We start from the raw sequence: 20,492 nt of genomic DNA, 5'->3' as shown, positions 1-20,492 counted from the left end.
CCTGGCCTGGGTCATGCCATGTCCTGGGTCATGCCAGGGCTGTAGACAAGGCGGAGTCAGCTCACATCTCTGAAAACCAACAGGCTGGGGCAGATGGTGACCGTGAAGACATTCAATGCAGAAGTCGTCTGTTGGAGGATTTGGAGGGTGTGGAGTGGGCCATTGTCTCAGGACTGTCTGGAGCCCACCTGTCTGGCCTGCGTGGGGGGCTCCTCACCTGGGACTCACACACCGCGAAGCAGCAGGAGCCCTTGGCTGGCTGGAGGACCCGCGCTCCTGCCCCATTGTGACGGGTGGGCTCTGATGCTATGACAACAGGGACCACTCCCGGACTTCCCTGCCAGGTAGAGCCCGCGAATTAGAGGCCAGGATCAAGGGGGAGTGGCTTCCCAGGTGTAGAGCTCATGAGGCCATGGAGGGATAAGAGCGGCAGTCTCAGCCCCCTTCCGTTTCCTGCACAAAATGGTCAAAGGGAGACGCTTCAACCCACCCTTAGACAAGGATGGAAGATGGGTAAGAAGGGTGATACCCTCTCTCACCTTTCTCAGACCACAGGAGTGTGGTCAGGCACAGAACTGAGCTCAGATCCTACTGCTGCTACTTAGCATAGTATGACTTCTGACAGATCCCTTCATCCTGTGTCAGTTCTTTCACCTGTGAAATGGGAATCTCATATCTGATTCTTGGAGGATCAGATGAAATTAGTCTGTGCACAAACCACTCAGCAGACTGGTATCTTGTGAATGTCCATGAGGCAGTGATTGCTGTGTTCTCTGCTTTTTCTTTTTTCCATAACGTCTATCTTCTGACATGGGCTTCCCATGTGGCTTTAGCGGTAAAGAATCCTCCTGCCAATACAGGAGCCGTAAGAGACACAGGTTTGATCCCTGGGTCGGGACGACCCCCTGCAGGAGGACGTGGCAACCCACTCCTGTATTCGTGCCTGGAAAATCCCATGGACAGAGGAGCCTGGCGGGCTATGGTCCACAGGGTCACACAGAGCTGTTCACGACTTAAGTGACTTACCAGGCACACACCCATCTTCTGACATACTATATAATTTATTACATGTGTGACTTTTCTCTCCCTCCTAGAATATAAATTCCATGGACCTGGTATCTTTGTCTTTTTTCCCCACTGGTTGTATCACAGGAAACAGTGGTACTAACCTCTTTTAGGGCAGTAGTACATAGAAAATTTTTTTAAAGATTTGTTTAAAAGGACAAAAAAATGGAAAATATGTTGGAAAATTGGGGCCTGAAGGCTTAATCTCAGTCTCTTTGTCTGTTAAATGGAAGCATAATATACCAAGGTTAGAGGCCATGGTGAGGATTAATGAGACAATCGGTACAAAGGTGCTTAGTATAATGCACGGAAACACTGTTGCTAACTATTATATACATAATATATATGTATATATGTGATATCAGTATATGTGTCCACCATGTAGAACCCATGGATACAAAGGCAAACTAAGCAACTTGAGCATCCCCGGGTTTTGGTACCCACAAGATGGGATGGGTATATATTTATACTGATATTCTTTCCTGTTGTATACCCTGCTCCATTCCACAAAGGTTTAAAGTAATGAGTGGAAAATATTAAAAATAAAGTATAAAGTATATAAAAACAAAACCTCAGAACCAGTTTAAATATACTTTAAGAGACTGAGACTGGGAAAACATATAACACAGAAACATAGAAAATAGAAAATACATAAAATACATAACATAGATATGCAGGCCATATGGCTTAAACAATAGATATTTGGAGTCAAACAAATTTGACTCTGAGTTTCCTGGCAGCTAAAGAGAGATGATGAATAGTGTGAACTACATGCACTAACTGGTCAGGAAGAAACAAGCTTCTCAGGCTAAAGAGCTCGGCCTCTTTTTATCATCTACAGTATCAGGATTATGCTTGACTGAATATTATTATAAATAGGAGACTACAGAGCCTTAACCAGAGAAGGGTTTGTGTCCTCGAGTAACAATGATGCCGAAAACTCGGCTGCTCCGCGCACCACTGCGGAATCGAATCTCAGAAACAGGGTTTTGGGTGAAGTAAAAAAGGATAACTTGATAACTTTGCCAGGCAAAGGGGGACACAGTGGACTCCTGCCTTGGAAACATATGTCCCAGCTTGGAGAGGATAGTGAGGAGGTTCATAGTAATGGTTAAAACAGGGCGTGATCAGCTTGTGGACATTCTTCTGATGGGTTGGCGGTGAGGTAAGTGCAAGTCAGCATCATCAACCTTCAGGTCCAACTGGTCTGGGGTCGATGCCCCTGTGGGCTGCATACCACAGTTAAGACGATGCCCCTGTGAGCTGCATACCACGGTTAAGACGATGCCCCTGTGGGCTGCATACCATGGTTAAGACGATGCCCCTGTGGGCTGCATACCACGGTTAAGACGATGCCCCTGTGGGCTGCATACCATGGTTAACCGCTGACTTCTCCCTCCTGAGGACCTTCCGTATCTGCAGAAGAGCTCAAAGCTACTGTGGGGTGTATCCCTTAGTGGGGAACCAGGAGCCCCACCACAGACTTAGGCTTTCATTTCAAGGGTCACGTGTCCAATTTAGCTGCAAAGGAGTTGGAGGAGGGTTTTTTTTTTTTTTTTTAACCAAGCCTCGATCTTAATGCAATCTTAGTTCCGTGACCAGGGATTGAACCCACATCCCCTGCAGCGGAAGCACTGAAAGTGTGAAGTCTTAACTACTGGGCCACCAAGGAAGTCCTCGGGAAGTATTTTTTAAACCAGCCATGTTGCTACTCCAAAGTTAGTGTTCTACAATAAGGGAGAAATCAAGAAAGCATGGCATCTCCTAGTGGGGATCCTAGGAATGTACAAGGAACCAGTTCAGGAAGGAAGGCTTAATTTCCCCAAAATCTAACCGGAGCCTATGATGTGGGTCTCCTTTCTGCTGCCGGCACCTAAGAGAATAAAAAGAACAGTGCTGACATGAAGTTTCCCTAAGTAACTTGTAGACAAGTTGGGAAAATTAAGGAAATTGTTGGTTTTGTGTCAGTAGCAGCCCATTTCGGAGACAGTAATTGCCACATTGGAGGTGACAGTCATTTCACAGCTGACCTTGCTGGTGGTGATCTGGCTGTTGCCGAGTAGAAAAGGCACTCTGCACACACGTTCACCTTCCTGTTTAATATTTCAGTCATTGAGTGATTGAATGCAGCAAAAATTTCACCGCCAACTAGTTAAAAAGCTATATTTCACGGTTACAATATCTAACAGAAGGGTTTATTTCACAGCTATCATGTTATAGCCATTAAATATATATTTTAAAAGAGTGAAATTAAAATGCTAGAGCCATTTTTTTTTTACAGTGATTTAGTCCACAGTCTTGCAGAATACAAATGAACTCAAGTCAGTCATCATTCAGCTGGTGAGAGGAACCCTTCCAGATGTAGAAAAACTCCCTACCCATGGCCTGATTCTCCATAACTTGGAAAAGCAGATTGGAGGAAGAGAAAAGAGAAAGGCTCTGAGTCTGGAGGCCCTTTGTATTATTTATACTTACTTAAAAATTGCTTAAAAACATAAATATATATATATATATATACTATAGAATGAATTAGAAATGTATAGGCTGACTTTGAAAAATTTCTAGGGTTTTTTTTTTGGGAGGGGGGTATATTGTTAAGTGATGAATTTGAGCAAACTCCAGGAGATAGTGAAGGAAGGGAAGCCTGGTGTGCTGCAGTCCATGAGGTCACAAAGAGTTGGACACGACTGAGCGACTGAACTACAAGAACAATAATGTTAAGCAAGAAAAGCAAGTTATGTTGTAGATCACAGGGTGCTCAGCTTGGTGCCCTGTGATGACCGAGAGGGGTGGGATGCGGAAGTGGGAGGGAAGCTCGAAAGGGAGGGGATATATGTATACTTAGAGCTGATTCACTTTGTTGTACAACAGAAACTAACAGAACACTGTAAAACAATTATACTCCCATAAAAAACGGAAAAAAAGAAAAGTGAGGTACAAAATAGTATGCATTATGTGGTCCAACTTTTGTATAGCAGTGTAAGTCCCCTTTGTAGGTACAGGTGTTTGTGAAGGAATATATGAGAGCTATTGTTGTTATCATTTTTATTTGGGATGACAAGAAGAGGGAGGAGAGGGTAACCAAAAGTTACTGGGTTTGTTTTTGTTTTCTTAACCACTGGCTGCCAGGGAATTCCCAAAAGTTAACTGTTAAATTTTTTAAGGTATTTGTAATTTTTTGAAATCACATAATACAATCCTGTGTGCATGCTAAATTGCTTCAGTCGTGTCCGACTCTTTGTGGCCCCATGGACTATAGCCCACCAGGATCCTCTGTCCATGGGATTCTGCAGGCAAGAATACTAGAGTGGGTTGCCATGGCCTCCTCCAGGGGATCTTCCCAGCCCCGGGAAGGAACCCATGTCTCCTACATCTCCTGCATAGGCAGGTGGGTCCTTTACACTAGCACCACCTGGGAAGCCTGATACAACCCGATTCCTTCCTTAAGTTGTTCTTTATTGTCTGAACTTTTAAAACCATGAGCAAGTATTACAACGGTAATCAAAAACAAAGACGATTGTTCTTGTTGTGGAAAATGAGACAATGTAATAGATGCACTTAGTTAAGAAATGTTTAAAGGATGGCAAGGAAACCTTCCATTTCCATGGTGCCCTCCTCCAATGTGACCCTGTCGTTCATCCATAGCAGGGCCAGTCCATACAATGTTGGTTGGTTCATGTGGTCACTTCCTTGCTCTTAATACCTGTTCCTGCTCTGCTCACCCCATGGGCAGCCACTCATATGTGTTTAATGGGAACTCTGTTACTGAGATGTATTCTTGTAAATTATGTAGTGCTGTTTTGTGTGCATGGATTATTTATTTATGTAAATGGTGTTGGGTTACAGATCTCATTCTGTTTCTTCTTTTCCACATTGCTATGTGTCGTATAAACCATTGCTTCTCATTTTCTCTGCCAGCAATGCCCCACTGAGTGTACCATATAGATGGCATAATCTCTCCACCTTTTGACATAAGAGTAGCATACTAAATGCACTCTTGTGCAGAGATTAAACAAAGGCCATAGTTATATGTACAGTTACTTGAGAAGGAATGGGAGAAAACAACAGTGTTAACCAATGTCATTGTAATCCTGAAGACAAGGAAAGACTGGCCTTTGGTGTAACAGTGGGTTTGGGGATAAGGGAGGGGACAGCTGTGAGCAAGAACAGAACCTGTCAACAGCTAGGGGATACTGTCTGGGTGCATGTGTTTTACTCTTTTAATCACATCTTCTCAATCAAGTGGAGCTTCCCCAGTAACTCAATGGTGAGCAATCCACCTGCAATGAAGGAACCACAGGAGACACAGGTTCAATCCCTAGGTTGGGAGGATCCCCTGGAGGAGGGCATGACAACCCACTCCAGTATTCTTGCCTGGATAATCCCATGGACGGGGAGCCTGGTGGGTTACAGTCCATGGGGTCGGGAAGAGTTGGACATGACTGAAGCAACTTAGCATGCATGCACTCTATCAGGTAGGTTACTATTATTCCCATTTTACAGATAAAGAAACTGGGACCTGGAAAAATTAAGTCTCTTGCGGAAGGCTGACCTTATAGGAGAGAGAGCTGGGATTGGACCCAGGGACGTTGAATCTATTGTCTATGACCCACTCTCACATTATGTTACCTCCTTTTGCAAGAATTTTCACTGAGAGTTGGGGTCTTGCCTTTTATTTGTATCTTAGTTTCCATTCATACATTCATATTTCTCTCCTATAGATCACCACTTCAAAGGCCACTTTGTAGAGGAGCTGTTTATGTAAAATTGGGGTGAGCTACAGTGGCCATCAAGAAGAACCCACATCCCTCTTTGGGAATGGACTCCTGGCCTAGCTGCTGAGAGCGTGGCTTGGTTGGGGGGAGGAGGGGCGGGGTCCAACCCTAGATCTCCTTGGCTGAAAAGAGCTTCTTCCTCAAGGTCAGTTGCTTCCTGGGTCCTCCACATTTTCCTTCTACCCAGTGACTGATGGACCAGAGTCCTCTCACTCCATCAGGCCGACTCTGAGAAGCCACTCTGTCTAGAGCTCCCTATGGGGTTGGTCTGGACCTTCTTTGGGACCACCTCCCCCGAATCAGTCCTGTTTCCTTCCCTCCTGTTCACAGGGAGATACTAAAGCCCACTCCCAGCTCACCCCTGGCATCCAAATAATCTTCCCAGCCTCTACCATTCTACATTTTCTGTAGAGACTCACGCAACCCTTCTCACCCTCCCGTGCCCGAAGGTCCGCCTCCTACCTGCAGGAGGTTGGCTCAACCCTGGGAATGTGGGCCAAATGCTTGGCCCTGAGTATGGGGCACTCCCTGACCACCAGGAAGGTCTCAGATAACACACTCTGTCTCCTTGGAGCTCATCGGCTCCCTCTCGTGGGACCACACCCCCCTCCCCAGGCCACGGAACCATTTCCAGGCTCCGAGCAGCAGGGTGGCCCCTGTAACTTGAAACAACCGGCAGTGGTGGCCTTGGGCCATGACAATATTTTTTGTCTTGGAAAGGATACTTGAAAATTACGAAAATTATGCCATTTCCATTGCATGCCAGAAGCACCCAAATTGCATTTTAATCCTTTTACAGAGGAAGCCCTGATACTTGGCTTTGAGATTCAGATGTGTCTGGTTTTAATCAAGGCGTGTGCTGTTTTTCCAGTTCCCTCACATTGGACTAACACAAAAGACGCCAGAATCCATCACAAGTATGATGTTGAAAGAGTCCTACAGTCCACGTTTATCTCGGCAAGTGGAGGAGAAACTTCCGCCGATCTACAAAGTGCGGGAGAAGGTGAGTCCAGTGCGCTGGCCTGGTTCTCCAAGGGGGTGGTACTGCTTGGAAGGAACTGCTCACTAGCTCTCCCTGGATCCCTACATTCTGGAAGCATCCTCACTTCATAATTGCTCACTATGGCTCCTCAAATACTCTCTAGAAGGAACTACCTCCTGGTCCAGACGATAGTTACTCCTCTATGGACAGAGCGCTTAACACACATTTCTACCTCCCTGGCCAGTTCATAAGCAGCTTAAGGGGCCACAAGTGGCCGGAGGTAGAAGTGGGGTTGACTTCACACTTAGCCACCCTGGACCAGAGAGCTCTGGTCTACTAGGACCCTTACTGGCCAGATGAAGACGATGGCTTCAAAATTCCTTTCCAGCCTTCAATTCCATGCCTACTGACTTTCAATAGGTATTGAAAGTTGATAAGGTATTTTATTGACTTTGTCTCTTAATAAGGTATTTTAAAGAGAATTTGTTGTAATTTTAAGAAAGCTGGCAATGAAGTAGAGTTTCAAGGCCTTGAGCTGATGTACACACCTAAGCCCTCGCCCCCTAGCTGTTTGCTCCATTGCTGTGGATGGGTTTAGTTCTCACTTAGAGGTCAACTTTCCTCCTTCATCTTCCTTCCAGGCCACTGTAGGCAGGTTCTGGAAGCCTGCTGTGGTTCTGATGTGTGCCTTTTTATCTCTCGCCTGGCTCTTTTCCAGCAAGCAGTAAATAACAACTTCCCCTTCTCTGATCACGACAATCGTCACAGCTTTCAGGACTCTGGGTTCTACCTTGACTCTGTGAGTATTTCTCTCCACATTGCTAAAAAAATGAACAGCAACATCAGGGCTCTTGATTTTCTGAGAGCTGGTGAAGATTGACGACTGGCCTCAAAATTGAAATAAAATTAAAGCCTCATAACAGTTTACCAGGCCGGGGGATTGGGGGAAACATAAATTCTCAAATTCCCATGTGGCTTTCAAAATCCACACCATCCTCTCTCCTGCCTAGGTTTTTGTGAATTTCATGCTTATCCAAGTGCTTTCCCATAAACCGTCTAATTTGTGAGCTTTCTTCTGTGAAGATCTGTCATGAGAAGGAGGGATTGCCTATGTGTGTCTCTGGATGGCGGAGCCAGGACCCATAAGGAGGCATCCAAGGAAAGGATGGGGAGTTTTCATGATATAAAGAAGGAGCCCCTACTAACTACAGTTATCTTGTTCCTGGAGATGGTGTTTACCCATCACTGAGAAAAAGTCTGATGGTGCTGGTTAGTGGTTGTTAACACAGCACTGTGTAATGGAAATAGATATGCGAGCTGTATATGTAATTTGTAAATTTTCTAATGGCCACATTAGTAAGGTATGAGGAGGAAGCCTGTGGGTGGAGAACCAGGCGCTGCTTCCTTAACTGGGAATCCTCTGGGATGGGAGAGAATCCTCGGATCTCTCGGAGTAAGAGCCCTCCCACTGAGTGCTGGGGATGCAGCTGGGGGTGTATACAGCCGCCTGGGTGCAGAGAACCTACGCGGGCTTCCTGGCTGTCCAGGCTGGGGTCTCTCTGGTTCAGCCATCCATGTCTCTAGAAGCCCAGCCCCTTTGGTGGGAGTGGAAGGCTATGAGAATCAGGAGGTTGTGTCAATTTACAGCCTCCCACAAGTTGATAAAGGATGCCTCCTATAAGAGTGGTCATTTAAACACAGGATGTTGTGGAGGTGGTTTTATTAAAGACCTCCAAACTGTGTGGCCTTGAATATTTTCCTCCTAATCCGCTTGTGATCCTTCTCCAGGGCTTGGGACGTAAGAAGATCTCCCCAGAAAAAAGGCAACACGTTTCAAGAAATTTCAATCTCTGGGCATGTGACTATGTTCCATCTTGTCTCGATGGCTTTTCAAATAACCAAATATCATATGTCTATAAGGAAGCTGTGGTAGTCCCAATTTTCAGACGCTTTCCAAGACATCATCATGAGATATGGAACACTTTTAAATTTATGCCCCAGCACAGCTATACAGAGTTTTGGAAAAAGAATCCAAAAGTAAGGTTCCTGATTAACACAAAGACCAGTTCTTCACTGGAGCCATAACCCTTCCAGAAGATCCTTGATGTTTTGCAATATTGTTATGTCGTTGGACATTCTACAAGTATGTGTTTTCTGATGCAGCACTGATGTTTGATATCAGATTTGTTTAGAATTATTTAGAGAATGTAGACTGCATGTGCCTTAATGCTGAGATGATGTTTTCTTGCAGTGATAACATAGAGATTAAAGTCCTTATATAGAGAAACCAGAATGGCAACAGATAACCTTACCACTCCCCCACCTTGAAAATATTCTTATGGTTTTAATAAGGTTGAAAAATATTCAGGCCCTTTTAAAATAAAAATATGTGATGATATACACATTTTAAATGAATATGTTTGAAAGAAAAATGTGCTTATATTTAAAAATTGTCATATTAACTTCAGGGAGAGTTTTAAAACTACATGATTAATATAGGCTTACATTTTCATCTTGAAATTTCAAGCAAAATAGAGGAAGCTGGAGTCCCCACTGATTTTACTGCATCTCTAATCCTTGTCCCCAGAAAAAAGCTCACCATTTGTTTTTGTTCTGTACATTTACAATTACATGTATGTGCACAACTATGTACAGATTTTGAACATAAACTGTCACATAGAACACACGTTCTTGCAGTACATAAGTGATCTTGAAGTTCTTGCAATGTCAATAGGAATAGGTTGGTTTGCTTTTTAAACTACTGCACTGTATCCCCTAAGATGGCTGTGCTATGTTAAAACAAAACAAAACAAAACAAAACTGTCTTCCTAATGAGCACTTGAATTGTTTCTAGTTTGGAAAGACTTGGTGCTACATGACATGCTTGATCAGGCTCTTTGGGCGGGTGTTTACATGTACTCTGGAGTCAGGTCTGAAAGTTACCTTGTTACTGCTGGATTGGACCATATGCATGGTTTTTGTTTGTTTGTTTTTTTTAACATTTGGTTGCACTGTGCAGCACGTGGGATCTTAGTTCCTGACTGGGGATTGAACCCCCATCCCCTCCACTGGAAGATGGAGTCTTAACCTCTGGGCCACCAGGGAATTCCTTGCACAAGGTTTTAATCTTCCAAATCACCTTTAAAAAAAGACTAGACCAAGTAAACTTCCACCAACAGTATCTGTGAGTTTTTGTTTCTCTCCCCCCCAAATTATCTTTTAGATATTCAAAGATATCTAAGGACAAAAACTATCTTATTAATCTTATTTTGCATTTCTCTATTAGTGAAGACGACCATCTTTTCCCACTCAGGGGTCATTTCTATTTTTCCCTTTGAATGGTATAGTGTCACCCTCATTCTGTATCAAAATTATTTGGTTTCTATTTAAATATTTTTTTCTATAGATGAATTTTAGAATAAGCTTTCAAGTAAATCCATTGGCAATTTGATAGGAATTTCCCTTAATTGAGATATTAATTTATAGAAGAATTGACATCTTTATACAATGGTATATCTCCCCATTTGTTCAAATATTATTTTGTATTCTTTAATAAAGTTGTATAATTTCTGTCACAAAAGTACAGTATGTTTCTTTTCTATGTTTAGTCCTGTGCATTTTGAAATGTGGCTATTTTGAATGTATGTGTGTGTGTGTGTTTAAGTTATACTTTTTGGTTAGTTTTATCTGATGCATAAAAAATGCTATTGATTTCTATATGTGAATCTTGTATTTAACTACCTGGGTAAACTTCTTAGAATAAATAAAAAATATTCTAATAAAATAAAAATAAAGTTTTATTAATTTTTCAGTTGATTCTTTTGGATTTTCTATGTGGATAATTATATCACTTGTGAATGTGATAACTTACATAATTTCTAGAATTTATAGCCCCTGCCCATCTTTTTGCATCAGGTACAAATTGAATATTAGCACAGATAGTGCATATACTTTCTTAATGTCTGAATTTATTGGGGCTGATTCTAATGGGTCACTCTGACATCTGACTATTGTGGATTTGAGATAGGCAACTTTTACCTAGGTAAGAATATTCTTTTGCATTCTTACTTTCCTGGATTTTCCCCCCTAAGATATATATCTTTAAGTATATATATACATGGGAAAAAATTCAAATAAAATAAAAGTAAATGGTGAAAAGTGGTTTCTTTCACATTCCTGACTCCCAGTCTCCATTTTCTCTCCCAGCACCAGTTCTGTGGCCTTTTTAAAAAGTTATTACTTTTTCAAAATTGAAGTATAGTTTATTACAGTGTTGTGTAAGTTTCTGATGTATAGCAAAGTGATTCAGATATAATATATATATATATATGTATTCTTTTTCATATTCTTTCCATTATAGTTGATTATTATACAGGATATTGAATACAGTTCCCTGTGCCGTACAGTAGGACCTTGTTGTTTGTCTTTTTATATGTAGTAGTTTGCAGCCTTTAATCCTAAACTCCTAATTTATCCCTTCCCCACTTTCTTGTTTGATAACCATAATTTTTTTCTCTATCTATATGTTTCTTTTTGTAAATAAGTTCATTTGTCACATTTTTTTTAGATTCTGCTTATTAGTGTTATCATATAGTATTTGTCTGTTTGACTGCCTTCCCTTAGTATGATAATCTCTATGTCCATCCATGTTGCTTCAAATGGCATTATTTTATTCTTTTTTGTGGCTGAGTAGTACCACATCTTTATCCCTTCATCTGCCTGTTGAGTTTCTTTTAATAGTCTTCTCTTGGTAAAGTACGACGTGGATTTTTCCCTCTCTGCCTCTCAAACACACCTACCCTTAGTAAACACCAAGGGTTCCACTTGCCGCTGCTGCCTTCTGCCACACCGCCACCAACCACACTTATGAATACTGCATTCTCTCTTGGTGCTTACAAATCTACTTCTCTTTTGGAAACATGGCTGCTTGGTATTTCGTTACATGAATATGTCATAGTCCCTTAATCTTTTGATAATCATTTAAGTAGTTTTCAGTCTTTTCCTACTATGAACAATTAGAAATAAACACGTTAATAGATTAACATTTGCATTCAGTTGTGACATTTCTATATGTTAAACTCATTGAAATAAACTTGTTCAATTGAAGAGTATGTGGATTTTAAATTTTAATTCAAAGCTTCTCAAAGAGGCCGTGCTTCAGCTCACCACTTCACTAACAGATTATAAGACAGACAGATAGAAAAGGTGTTGCCAACGTTTTCTGTAGCTGGTTGTGTTTTGTTTCTCTTTGTTGATGTATAAACTTAGACACATATATTTTTATGTTAATAGACTTCATTTCTCAGAACAGTTTTACAAAGATCAAACGAAAGCATATTCCCTCTCTCCCCCATATTCCCACTTCTGAGACTTTCCTCTGCTATTAACATCTTGCACTAGTGTGCTGTATACCATATTTCAGCCTTGCATGCATATTAATGTAGCAAAATGTAAGAATCCCTTGTGTAATGACTTCTGGAACCACTGGTTTTTGTTAAGAGTATGTGTTGAGACAGAGACAGAGCGAACTGATGCCTTGCTCGGGACTCCTTTTGTTTGAGATTACTGAATGATTTGAACAGTTTTGTTGTAGTTCTTATTGTGTATAAGGTGACATTATAGCAAATGAAACTTTGGTATTTATTGAGATGATCATGTAAATTTTCTGTATTAATCTGTTAATATAATAACATATTCATGGATTTTCTAGCATGGAGCGATTTTAGCATTCTGAGGACAAACTCAAGCTGTTAAGATGTATTATTCTTTTGATAAATCCAGGATTTGATAAGCAAATATTTTATTTAGGATCTTAAAATCTATTTCTATTGTGCTCTGATACTGCTTATACAAATTGCAAATGTCTGTAGAATTTGCCATGCAGTCTCTTAGACCTGTTTTAGTTTACAGGTGTGCATCTTTGAACATCTTTTCCGTTTATTTTATGGAGATCGGTCTGTATGGTGCTTCTATTTCTTTTTTCCTCTAGTTTTGGACATTTTTATTTTTTGAGGAAGTCATCTGTTTCACATGGATTTAAAATTCTGTGGTGCTTTAATATATTCTCTTTTGTGCTTTAAAGTTGCGTCCTGTCTTTGACATGCTGAATGTTGCTCACATATCTTTGCTCTCTTCACCAGATCTACGTGTTTGTTGCTGTTGTTTGCTTTTGATCTTGATAATTTGTGCTTTCATGTTTACTAATTTTGTTCTTGAGCTTATTTTGATTTTTTTCCCTAGCTTCTCAAGGTGAAAGCATAGCTCAATTCTTTGCAGCCTTTCTTGTTTTCTTGTAAATGCAGGTAAGGTTGTTTTTCTCAGATACCACTGTGTAGCTACATCATGGTCTTCACATTATTAGTGCCTAGAAATTACTGCTTTCCTTGCTGCGTGGTCTCCTCCTCTCCAAAACCAGGGAAGAAGTTCAAATCCCTTTCACATTTTGTAACCTCTCACCAGGAAGCGTCCTGTGCCCTTTTCAGGGATCACATGACTAGATCTAATCTCCATATCCTTTTTGTTTGTTTGCTTATTAAAAATAAGCATTGATTTCTCACAATTCTGGAGGTTGGGAAGCCCAAGATCTTGGTGGGGCAGGTTCTGTGTTTGATGAAGGCTTGTGCTCTCTATAATTTATTGCGGCAAAAATGCAAACTTCATGACTTAAGATCAATGGACTTGGGGCCTTAATTACATGTGGAAAATCCCCATTTCTATATAACTTAAGTATGGGAATGACATTGCTTTATATTCACAGGTTCTGCCACACTCATGAGATTACACAAGAATGAGGGTCAACAAGATCCCCTTAGAATGCTACCTACCGCAAATATCACAACCAGGTGATTTATGTTGGTACAGCCCACAGACCTTATTCAGATTTTGCCAGCTTTACCTGTGTGTGTGTGTGTGTGTGTGATGTGTGTAGCCTCTTTTGCTGGCTACAAAACTATATATAGTTTATACTTACCTTGCTGAATGGCTAATCAAGTCTTAACATTTACATGATATGTATACTTGTAAACTCAGTGGGATATTTCAATTTGAGAACCCTTGGGTTTTTATTTTTAATTTTATAATTTTGAGGGTTTCTTTTTTTTTACTTACAGAAAATTTTCTTCACTTATTTTCTCTCTTCCATTTCCCCCCGTTTTCTTCTAGAATGCTTCTTAGATGGATATTGAAAGATCTGGACCTGTCTCCCTTGACTCTCCTATATTCCTTTATATTTTCTATTTGTCTATTTGCCCTGGATTCTGGAATAGCCTCTAAACTTTGTCTTCTAGGTTGCAAATTGTCTCTTCCTCAGCCCATTCTGCTATTTAGCCACTGTACTAAGATTGTCCTATAACCAAACAACATTTTAATTTTTAGGGTCTCTGTTTGGCTCTTATTTATCAATGAGATGTTTAATTTTGACTGATAATAACTTTATTGTAATACATTATTTTTTTCCATTTTGTTTCCTTGGGTACTGCAATGTCTGTTTGCCTTTCCAGCAGGTGCAAACATTTAGTGGTTTTGAGTTTTGCGTGAGCGGTGTGTGTGTTGTTTTCACGCTGTTGGTGTGAGGGTGGCTGAGACAGGACGTGCTGCCTGGGGTGTAACCAGCAGCGCTGCTTCTGGGAAAGTGTCTTAGCGCCTCTCTTGCCATTTCCCTGCGGCAGGGCCCTGCCCCCTCAGCGCAAGTAACCATGTACTCTCAATACTTTTGCTTTGGTGCAGACTCAGGTCTGACTCACTGTTTGGCATGAAGAATGTCATGTGGACCAACTCTGGCACATAATCCCTGTAAACAACCCCTCAAGTGTCCTGGGTGTGCTTAGTGCTATGTGCTTAGTGTGCTGTGCTATGTGCTTAGTCACTCAGTCGTGTCCAATTCTTTGTGACCCCATGGACTGTAGCCCGCCAGGCTCCTCTGTCCACGGGGATTCTCCAGGCAAGAATACTGGAATGGGTTACCATGCCTTCCTCCAGGGGATCTTCCCAACACAGGGATCGAACCCGGGTCTTCTGCCTTGCAGGCAGATTCTTTATCATCTGAGCCACAAGGGAAGCCCAAGAATATTGGAGTGGGGAGCCTATCCCTTCTCCAGGGGATCTTCCTGACCCAGGAATTGAACTGGGGTCTCCTGAATTGCAGGTGGATTCTTTACCAGCTGAGCTACCAGGGAAGCCTGTCCTGGGTGCTGCTTCTTCCAAAATCCACTGCCTTCATGCTGGCACCCCTGGAATAGTTACCATGTTTGGAGCATCCCTGATGGGCACACCTGACTCTTCCCTTCTATCTCCTAGAAAATCAGTATCACTTGTCATCAATAAAAAGTAACTAAAAGTAAATGCAATGGGGGGATAAAAACTAACCCAGAGTGATTAAATTCCACCCAAACACCTCAAGACTGCTTCCTCAAGACTTCTTGTCTGGGGGCTGTCCACAGATTTTTGAAAAGGAATGTTAGTATTAGAGACTTAGACACGCTATCACCAAACCCAAGGCTTTCTCCCCAATTCAAATAGAAGGTTTAGAACGGAATAGAAAAAGAAAGAACTTTTTAAAATATGTAACCCAGTATATTATTGAACGCTGCAGCAGTCAACCACCTAAAGTATCTCCTACGCTTCAGGAGAGTGTTGAAATCGGATGTCCTCAAAGTTGTCTTCTAACACTGAAAGACTACGTTTCTGTCCGTACCGGTCACATCCCTCCCCTTGAGGGATGTTCCTACTGTGTCACATCCACATTCGCGTGGCATATGGGGACACAGGCAGGGCAGGGTCAGAGGATGTTGATCACAATTTGCAAGGAGTAAATTTTTAAACCCTTAAACATTGGCTTTCATTCTGTAGTATACGATTTCATGTCTGGGCAATCGAGTGCATGATAATTTTTTACTCTGAAAACTGCATAATGTTTGACAAATCAAATACCCCAGACTCTTTGTGTTGACTTTGAAGTTACAGTAGTGACATCCCGTCCAAGAGGGAGGGTTTGAGCTCGCCTCAGCCCCACCTCTAGTGGAATTCACTGATACGGCCTCCGGGGTGAAGAACCTGCCTGCAGTGCAGGAGCCAAGGCAGGAGCCGCAGGTTTGATACCTGAGTCGAAAAGACTCCTGGGATCAGGAAGATCTCCTGGAGAAGGAAATGGTAACCCACTCCAGTATTCTTGCCTGGAAAATCCCACTGACAGCCAAGTCAGACACGACTTAGTGGCCAAATGTGCTGTCGCTTCAGTCGTGTCTGACTCTTTGTGACCCCATGGGCTGTAGCCCAGTAGGGTCCTCTGTCCATGGAATTCTCAGGCCAGAATACTGGAGCGGGTTGCCATTTCCTTCTCCAGGGAAACTTCCCGACCCAGGGACTGAACCCAAATCTCTCACGTCTCCTGCAATGACGGGCAGGTTCTTTACCACTAGTGCCACCTGGGAAGCCCAGTGGCCAAACAGAAAAAAAATAAAAATAAAAAGTTTAAAACGACCCACTAAAATAAAGAGGCCATCCAGGAACATTTTATGTTTCTTAAACTAGTGATCATGGGTATTCCCACGTACTATTCCTGTTTTGAGGGAAACTGTAGCTGATCTCTCTTGTCCCCAGTTTCAAAGAGATGCCTTGTTTTTGTTTGGCTTGATAGAATGCCAGATTCTATTTACAGGCAGATTTTATGGTGTTCAGGGCTGTTTCTTGGGTCCCGGATGCAGATATTCAAAATCAGTGAGTACTTGAAAGCCTCTCGGAGACTGCACTGTCCCGGACTCTCAAGTTCAGGATGGGGGATGAATTGAGAGAGTAGCATTGACATGGATACACTACCACATGTAAAACAGCTAGTGGGAGGCTGTCGTGTAACACAGGGAACTCAGCCCGCGGCTCTGTGATGACCTAGAGGGGTGGGATGGGGGGCTGGGAGGGAGGCCCAAGAGGGAGTGGATATGTGAATACACATCCCCTGTTGTACAGCAGAAACTGATGCAACATTGTAAAGCGATTACATCCAATTAAAAATAACTAAATTGAGTGACCCCCCCCCCACATTCAATGTACTGGTGATGAAATTTTAAAATTGCCAAAAAAGCATATAGAGCCAAATCAGCAATTCTGTGAAGCAGGGACATGGGAATGGGGGAAGATCAGCCTCTCCTCTTTGGGAGTGAAGAGTAAATTTACCATCTCCAGAAATTACAAATTAGATAATTTGCCCTTGAAACCAGTCTTTTTTACTTAGCTGATTTCTATGTAAAAAGTAACACTGTCCAAGGCCCTCAAGATTCTCAGTCCAAGGAACCAAGATCAGGAGAATACAGCACTTAAACAGAGGAGTAGGTTTTAGGGGCTCCCAATGTTTCAGGGACATCCCGAATAAAATAACCCACTTTACAAAAATAAGTCTAATAACTTGGCAAAATGTCAGTGACGTGCCATTGTTGGTTCTTTAGTGTGTTGTTTTCAACAGAGGAATAAACAACCAGTTAAAGAAACCCCAACTTACTAATCAATGACATGCAGGTGTTTATAGATTTCTTCTGTTTTAATGAATTAGACTTGGACTTGTGCCATCCTAGAAATGACTTAGACACTAAAAGAACAGCTGACGGCTTAGAATTCAATCATGTTTGGAGTGATGGTGCCTTGTATCCATTCGAGACCCAGACCAGGAAGCTTCAGTTACTTACTGTGTGTGTTGAAGGCATGTGCATAACTATTGACATCCTAATTGATACTTGCAAAAATCTGATCTACAGACCCTAGACTCGTTGGTTTAAAAGAGCAGTGTGATGATTTCCTGTATGAGATGAACTCCTAAACACAGTTTTTCAGCAGAGAAGCACATTCTCACGTGGTCTATTTTGACATTTATGACCAATTTTAAGGATTGCTCTGTGCTCTCTCTTTGTATTGCATATTTTGTGGCCACTTTTGGCCACAGTCATATCTGTTCTGGTGGCTCCACACTTGAGTCTGATGCGGTGGCTGTGTTTCCCCTTCCATGTGTAATACAGCAACCCCTGTGAGAACAGTTTTGTCTTTGCAGGTTAGTGCTCAATTGGAACTCCAGTCAAAGCTCAGGACGCATCACTGCTCGCCCATGAGTCTGGGAGAGCGACCACTTCACTCAGTTCAACATTTTTTATTTTACCTACAGAACTGGTACCATATTGAGGCCTCCTGGCGGGGAAGGAGGGTGTGGGGGAGGAAGGGTTGGAAATGATAAGCTAAGTATAGGTTTCCCATATGTTCTGCCGAGTTCAGGGAAGAATTCATGCTGTTATGGTAACACCCTAGGAACCATAAAACAGCAAGAAGAATAAATTTCCTCCTCTGAGCTCTTTGCTACCACCCACCGTCTTTGGTCCCAGTGACTGGGGAAGACCCCTTAGGCTCGGCTCTGGGCTCTGGGGCTTGACAGCACTGCACAAAGCCTTGCTCTCCTCTGGGTGAAACGAGGCTGGCGCGTCCCAAACACACAGGGGAGGTTTTGTGGGAATCCGGGTGCCACAAACTCAGAAGGGCTGTGTGTGAATGTGAAATGCGGTACGTTGCCTTTATAAGTACCTATCAAAACAAATGAAAACATCTCATTTAACACACAGTATTTGAGTAAACACGTTGCAGCTATACCAAAATAATCCCCCCAAATATTAAACAACAAATCAACCCCCTGTCAGAGCCTGACTCATTGGATGAATGGTGGAATGAAGAAGACCGTAACTCACTCGTTTGATGACGGCTCTATGAAATCGGTGAGTTTGTGAGGCGTAGCGTGTGATTTCTGCACACAGCAACCAAAAGAACTTCAGATGCATTCTTCTCTCTCCCCATCGAAATCAAACAGATAGATCCGCAAGTTCCTGGGCTCAGGAGCATTCCCACCTCCCACCAAATAGGAGCAGAACATTCAGATACATGGACTGTCGTTTCCACTCTGCCTGGGCCCCAGGCAGGCTGTATCATCGGTAGCAGACAACCCTAGTTCCCAGAAGAAAGAACAACTCGGTCATTACCCGGGTGCCATATAGCTGTTCACAGGTTTATCCGGGACCATAGCACAGCACAGTCTCTTCTGCCCAAGAACACATTGCTATCTATTCCTTAAGGCTGAAAGAGAAACACTGAAGCTGTCTTAAATATTCTCCTGCTGTTACAACCTTCCTCTAAGCTTCCGTGACTGTTACCAGCCATGAGTGGTGTATCCAATCCTTCTCCAACAAATGTCATCACACGTGGTTCCAAAAGAGGATGGGAAAATCTCAACACAAGCCTGCCGGAGAAATCACATTGTTCCTCCAAAGCATATTTTGTATTGAAACCAATGCCTAATATCTGTGACATTCTAGAGCTCTAAAGGAAGGATTTGGCTCTGCTGATATACAGCCATTTGAGACTTCAGCTTCTTCAATTAGGATCTGTAGCTCAGTCGTGTCTGACTCTTTGGACAGCGGCACTCCAGGCCCTGTCCATCACCGTCTCCTGGAGTTTGCTTAGACTCACGTCCATGGAGTCAGTGATGGTTAAGGCGGATATGTCGGCCGACAGAATTAGGGCTGATTTCCAGCTCATTTCTAATGTGGCCCTGTCCCCACCCCTCTCAATTGCCCCACTGCTCTGTGGGCCACGTTCTCATGGATACCAATGTGAACATACATAAGACATTCCCAAACATCTTATGTGCTTATCCATCATTCAGTGACTATTTTTACATTCCCAAACATCCTATGTGTTTATCCATTATTCAGTGACTATTTTTCAAGCCCTTTCTTTGAGTATTGGACTACAAGGGTGAACAGCAACAGACCCATACTTGCTCAATATGCCCATCATTTAAATTATCAGAGGACAAAAACATTCTGCAATCCCTGCGTGCAATAGCCAAGATTTCAAGCTAAGAATGCTGCTTAAGTGTGGATCAGGCGATAATACTTTGAAAGGGCATAATTATAATTATATTATCTGTGATCAGGGAGATAAGATAAATGTCATAGAAATGTGTTTAATATTGGATACATATTACATTATAGAACAATTATGAATTTGTGTATCCTGTGTACATTAAAAGTTGGATATGTGTAAGGGCAAAAGCCGAGTCTAATTTTTTATCTGCGGGATGAGGAATTGACTTTAATTCTTTCTCAGCTAATTAAAGGAAAATTAGAAAAACAAACTGCTAAAGCACTAAATACATTTTGATTACTTATGGATATAAGCGGTTATTTTGGTTTTATTCATTGACTTACTGAAAGCATAATGATAGGTGAAATTAAGAATTAATAGAGTAATCGTGAGGGTTTATTCAGCAGACAGAATTAGGTCTGCTGTTTTCCCACCTTATAATTGGGAGCGTGAAGTTACAGGGTTTGCTCTTGGGTAAAGTTAGGCAGTATTGAGCCCCTGTTCAGATAAATCGAGCTATTCAAGACAGAACAAAGCCTCTGGGTTGGGGGAGAAGGTGATGAGTGTGATTGCAGCTGGGTTCCATTCTAGGTGCCTGGGGGAGACAGGAGAAGCCCTGCGGCAAACAGCTGGGCAGAAAGGGTCAACTCAAGGTGAGGCTGGATATGCAGGGAAGAGATGAAATGAAAGCTAAATGATAGCTTGATGGAGGAAAGGTCAGCAAAAGGGGATATAAATATATATAAATATATATAAACTTAAAACAATGAAGATTTATTATC

The 20,492-nt window shown here is 42.2% G+C and overlaps 1 protein-coding gene across 3 annotated transcripts; it reads left to right on the top strand.

Moving 5' to 3' along the window:
• The first annotated feature begins 331 nt into the window (after positions 1 to 331).
• Positions 332 to 13,649, top strand: TEX36 (testis expressed 36). Of its 3 annotated transcripts, XR_011488665.1 has the most exons (5): positions 335 to 513; positions 6,712 to 6,843; positions 7,541 to 7,621; positions 8,611 to 8,965; positions 13,580 to 13,649. XR_011488665.1 is itself a non-coding variant. In XM_020900420.2 (4 exons), exons 1-4 carry the CDS (start codon positions 463 to 465, stop codon positions 7,887 to 7,889), a joined length of 321 nt encoding a protein of 106 aa, XP_020756079.1. In that variant the 5' UTR covers positions 332 to 462; the 3' UTR covers positions 7,890 to 8,028. The 3 variants fall into 3 exon arrangements, 2 of the variants coding, with proteins under 2 accessions (XP_020756079.1, XP_020756078.1); XM_020900420.2 differs by lacking the exons at positions 8,611 to 8,965; positions 13,580 to 13,649 and adding an exon at positions 7,833 to 8,028 and having other exon boundaries at positions 332 to 513; XM_020900419.2 differs by lacking the exon at positions 13,580 to 13,649 and having other exon boundaries at positions 8,611 to 9,224.
• The last annotated feature ends 6,843 nt before the right edge of the window (positions 13,650 to 20,492 follow it).

The sequence above is a fragment of the Odocoileus virginianus genome, chromosome 7 (genome assembly GCF_023699985.2).
Source record: "Odocoileus virginianus isolate 20LAN1187 ecotype Illinois chromosome 7, Ovbor_1.2, whole genome shotgun sequence".
NCBI lineage: Eukaryota > Metazoa > Chordata > Mammalia > Artiodactyla > Cervidae > Odocoileus > Odocoileus virginianus.
The sequence above is the reverse complement of the archived record's forward strand: the minus strand, read 5'-3'. Positions and strand labels throughout refer to the sequence as shown.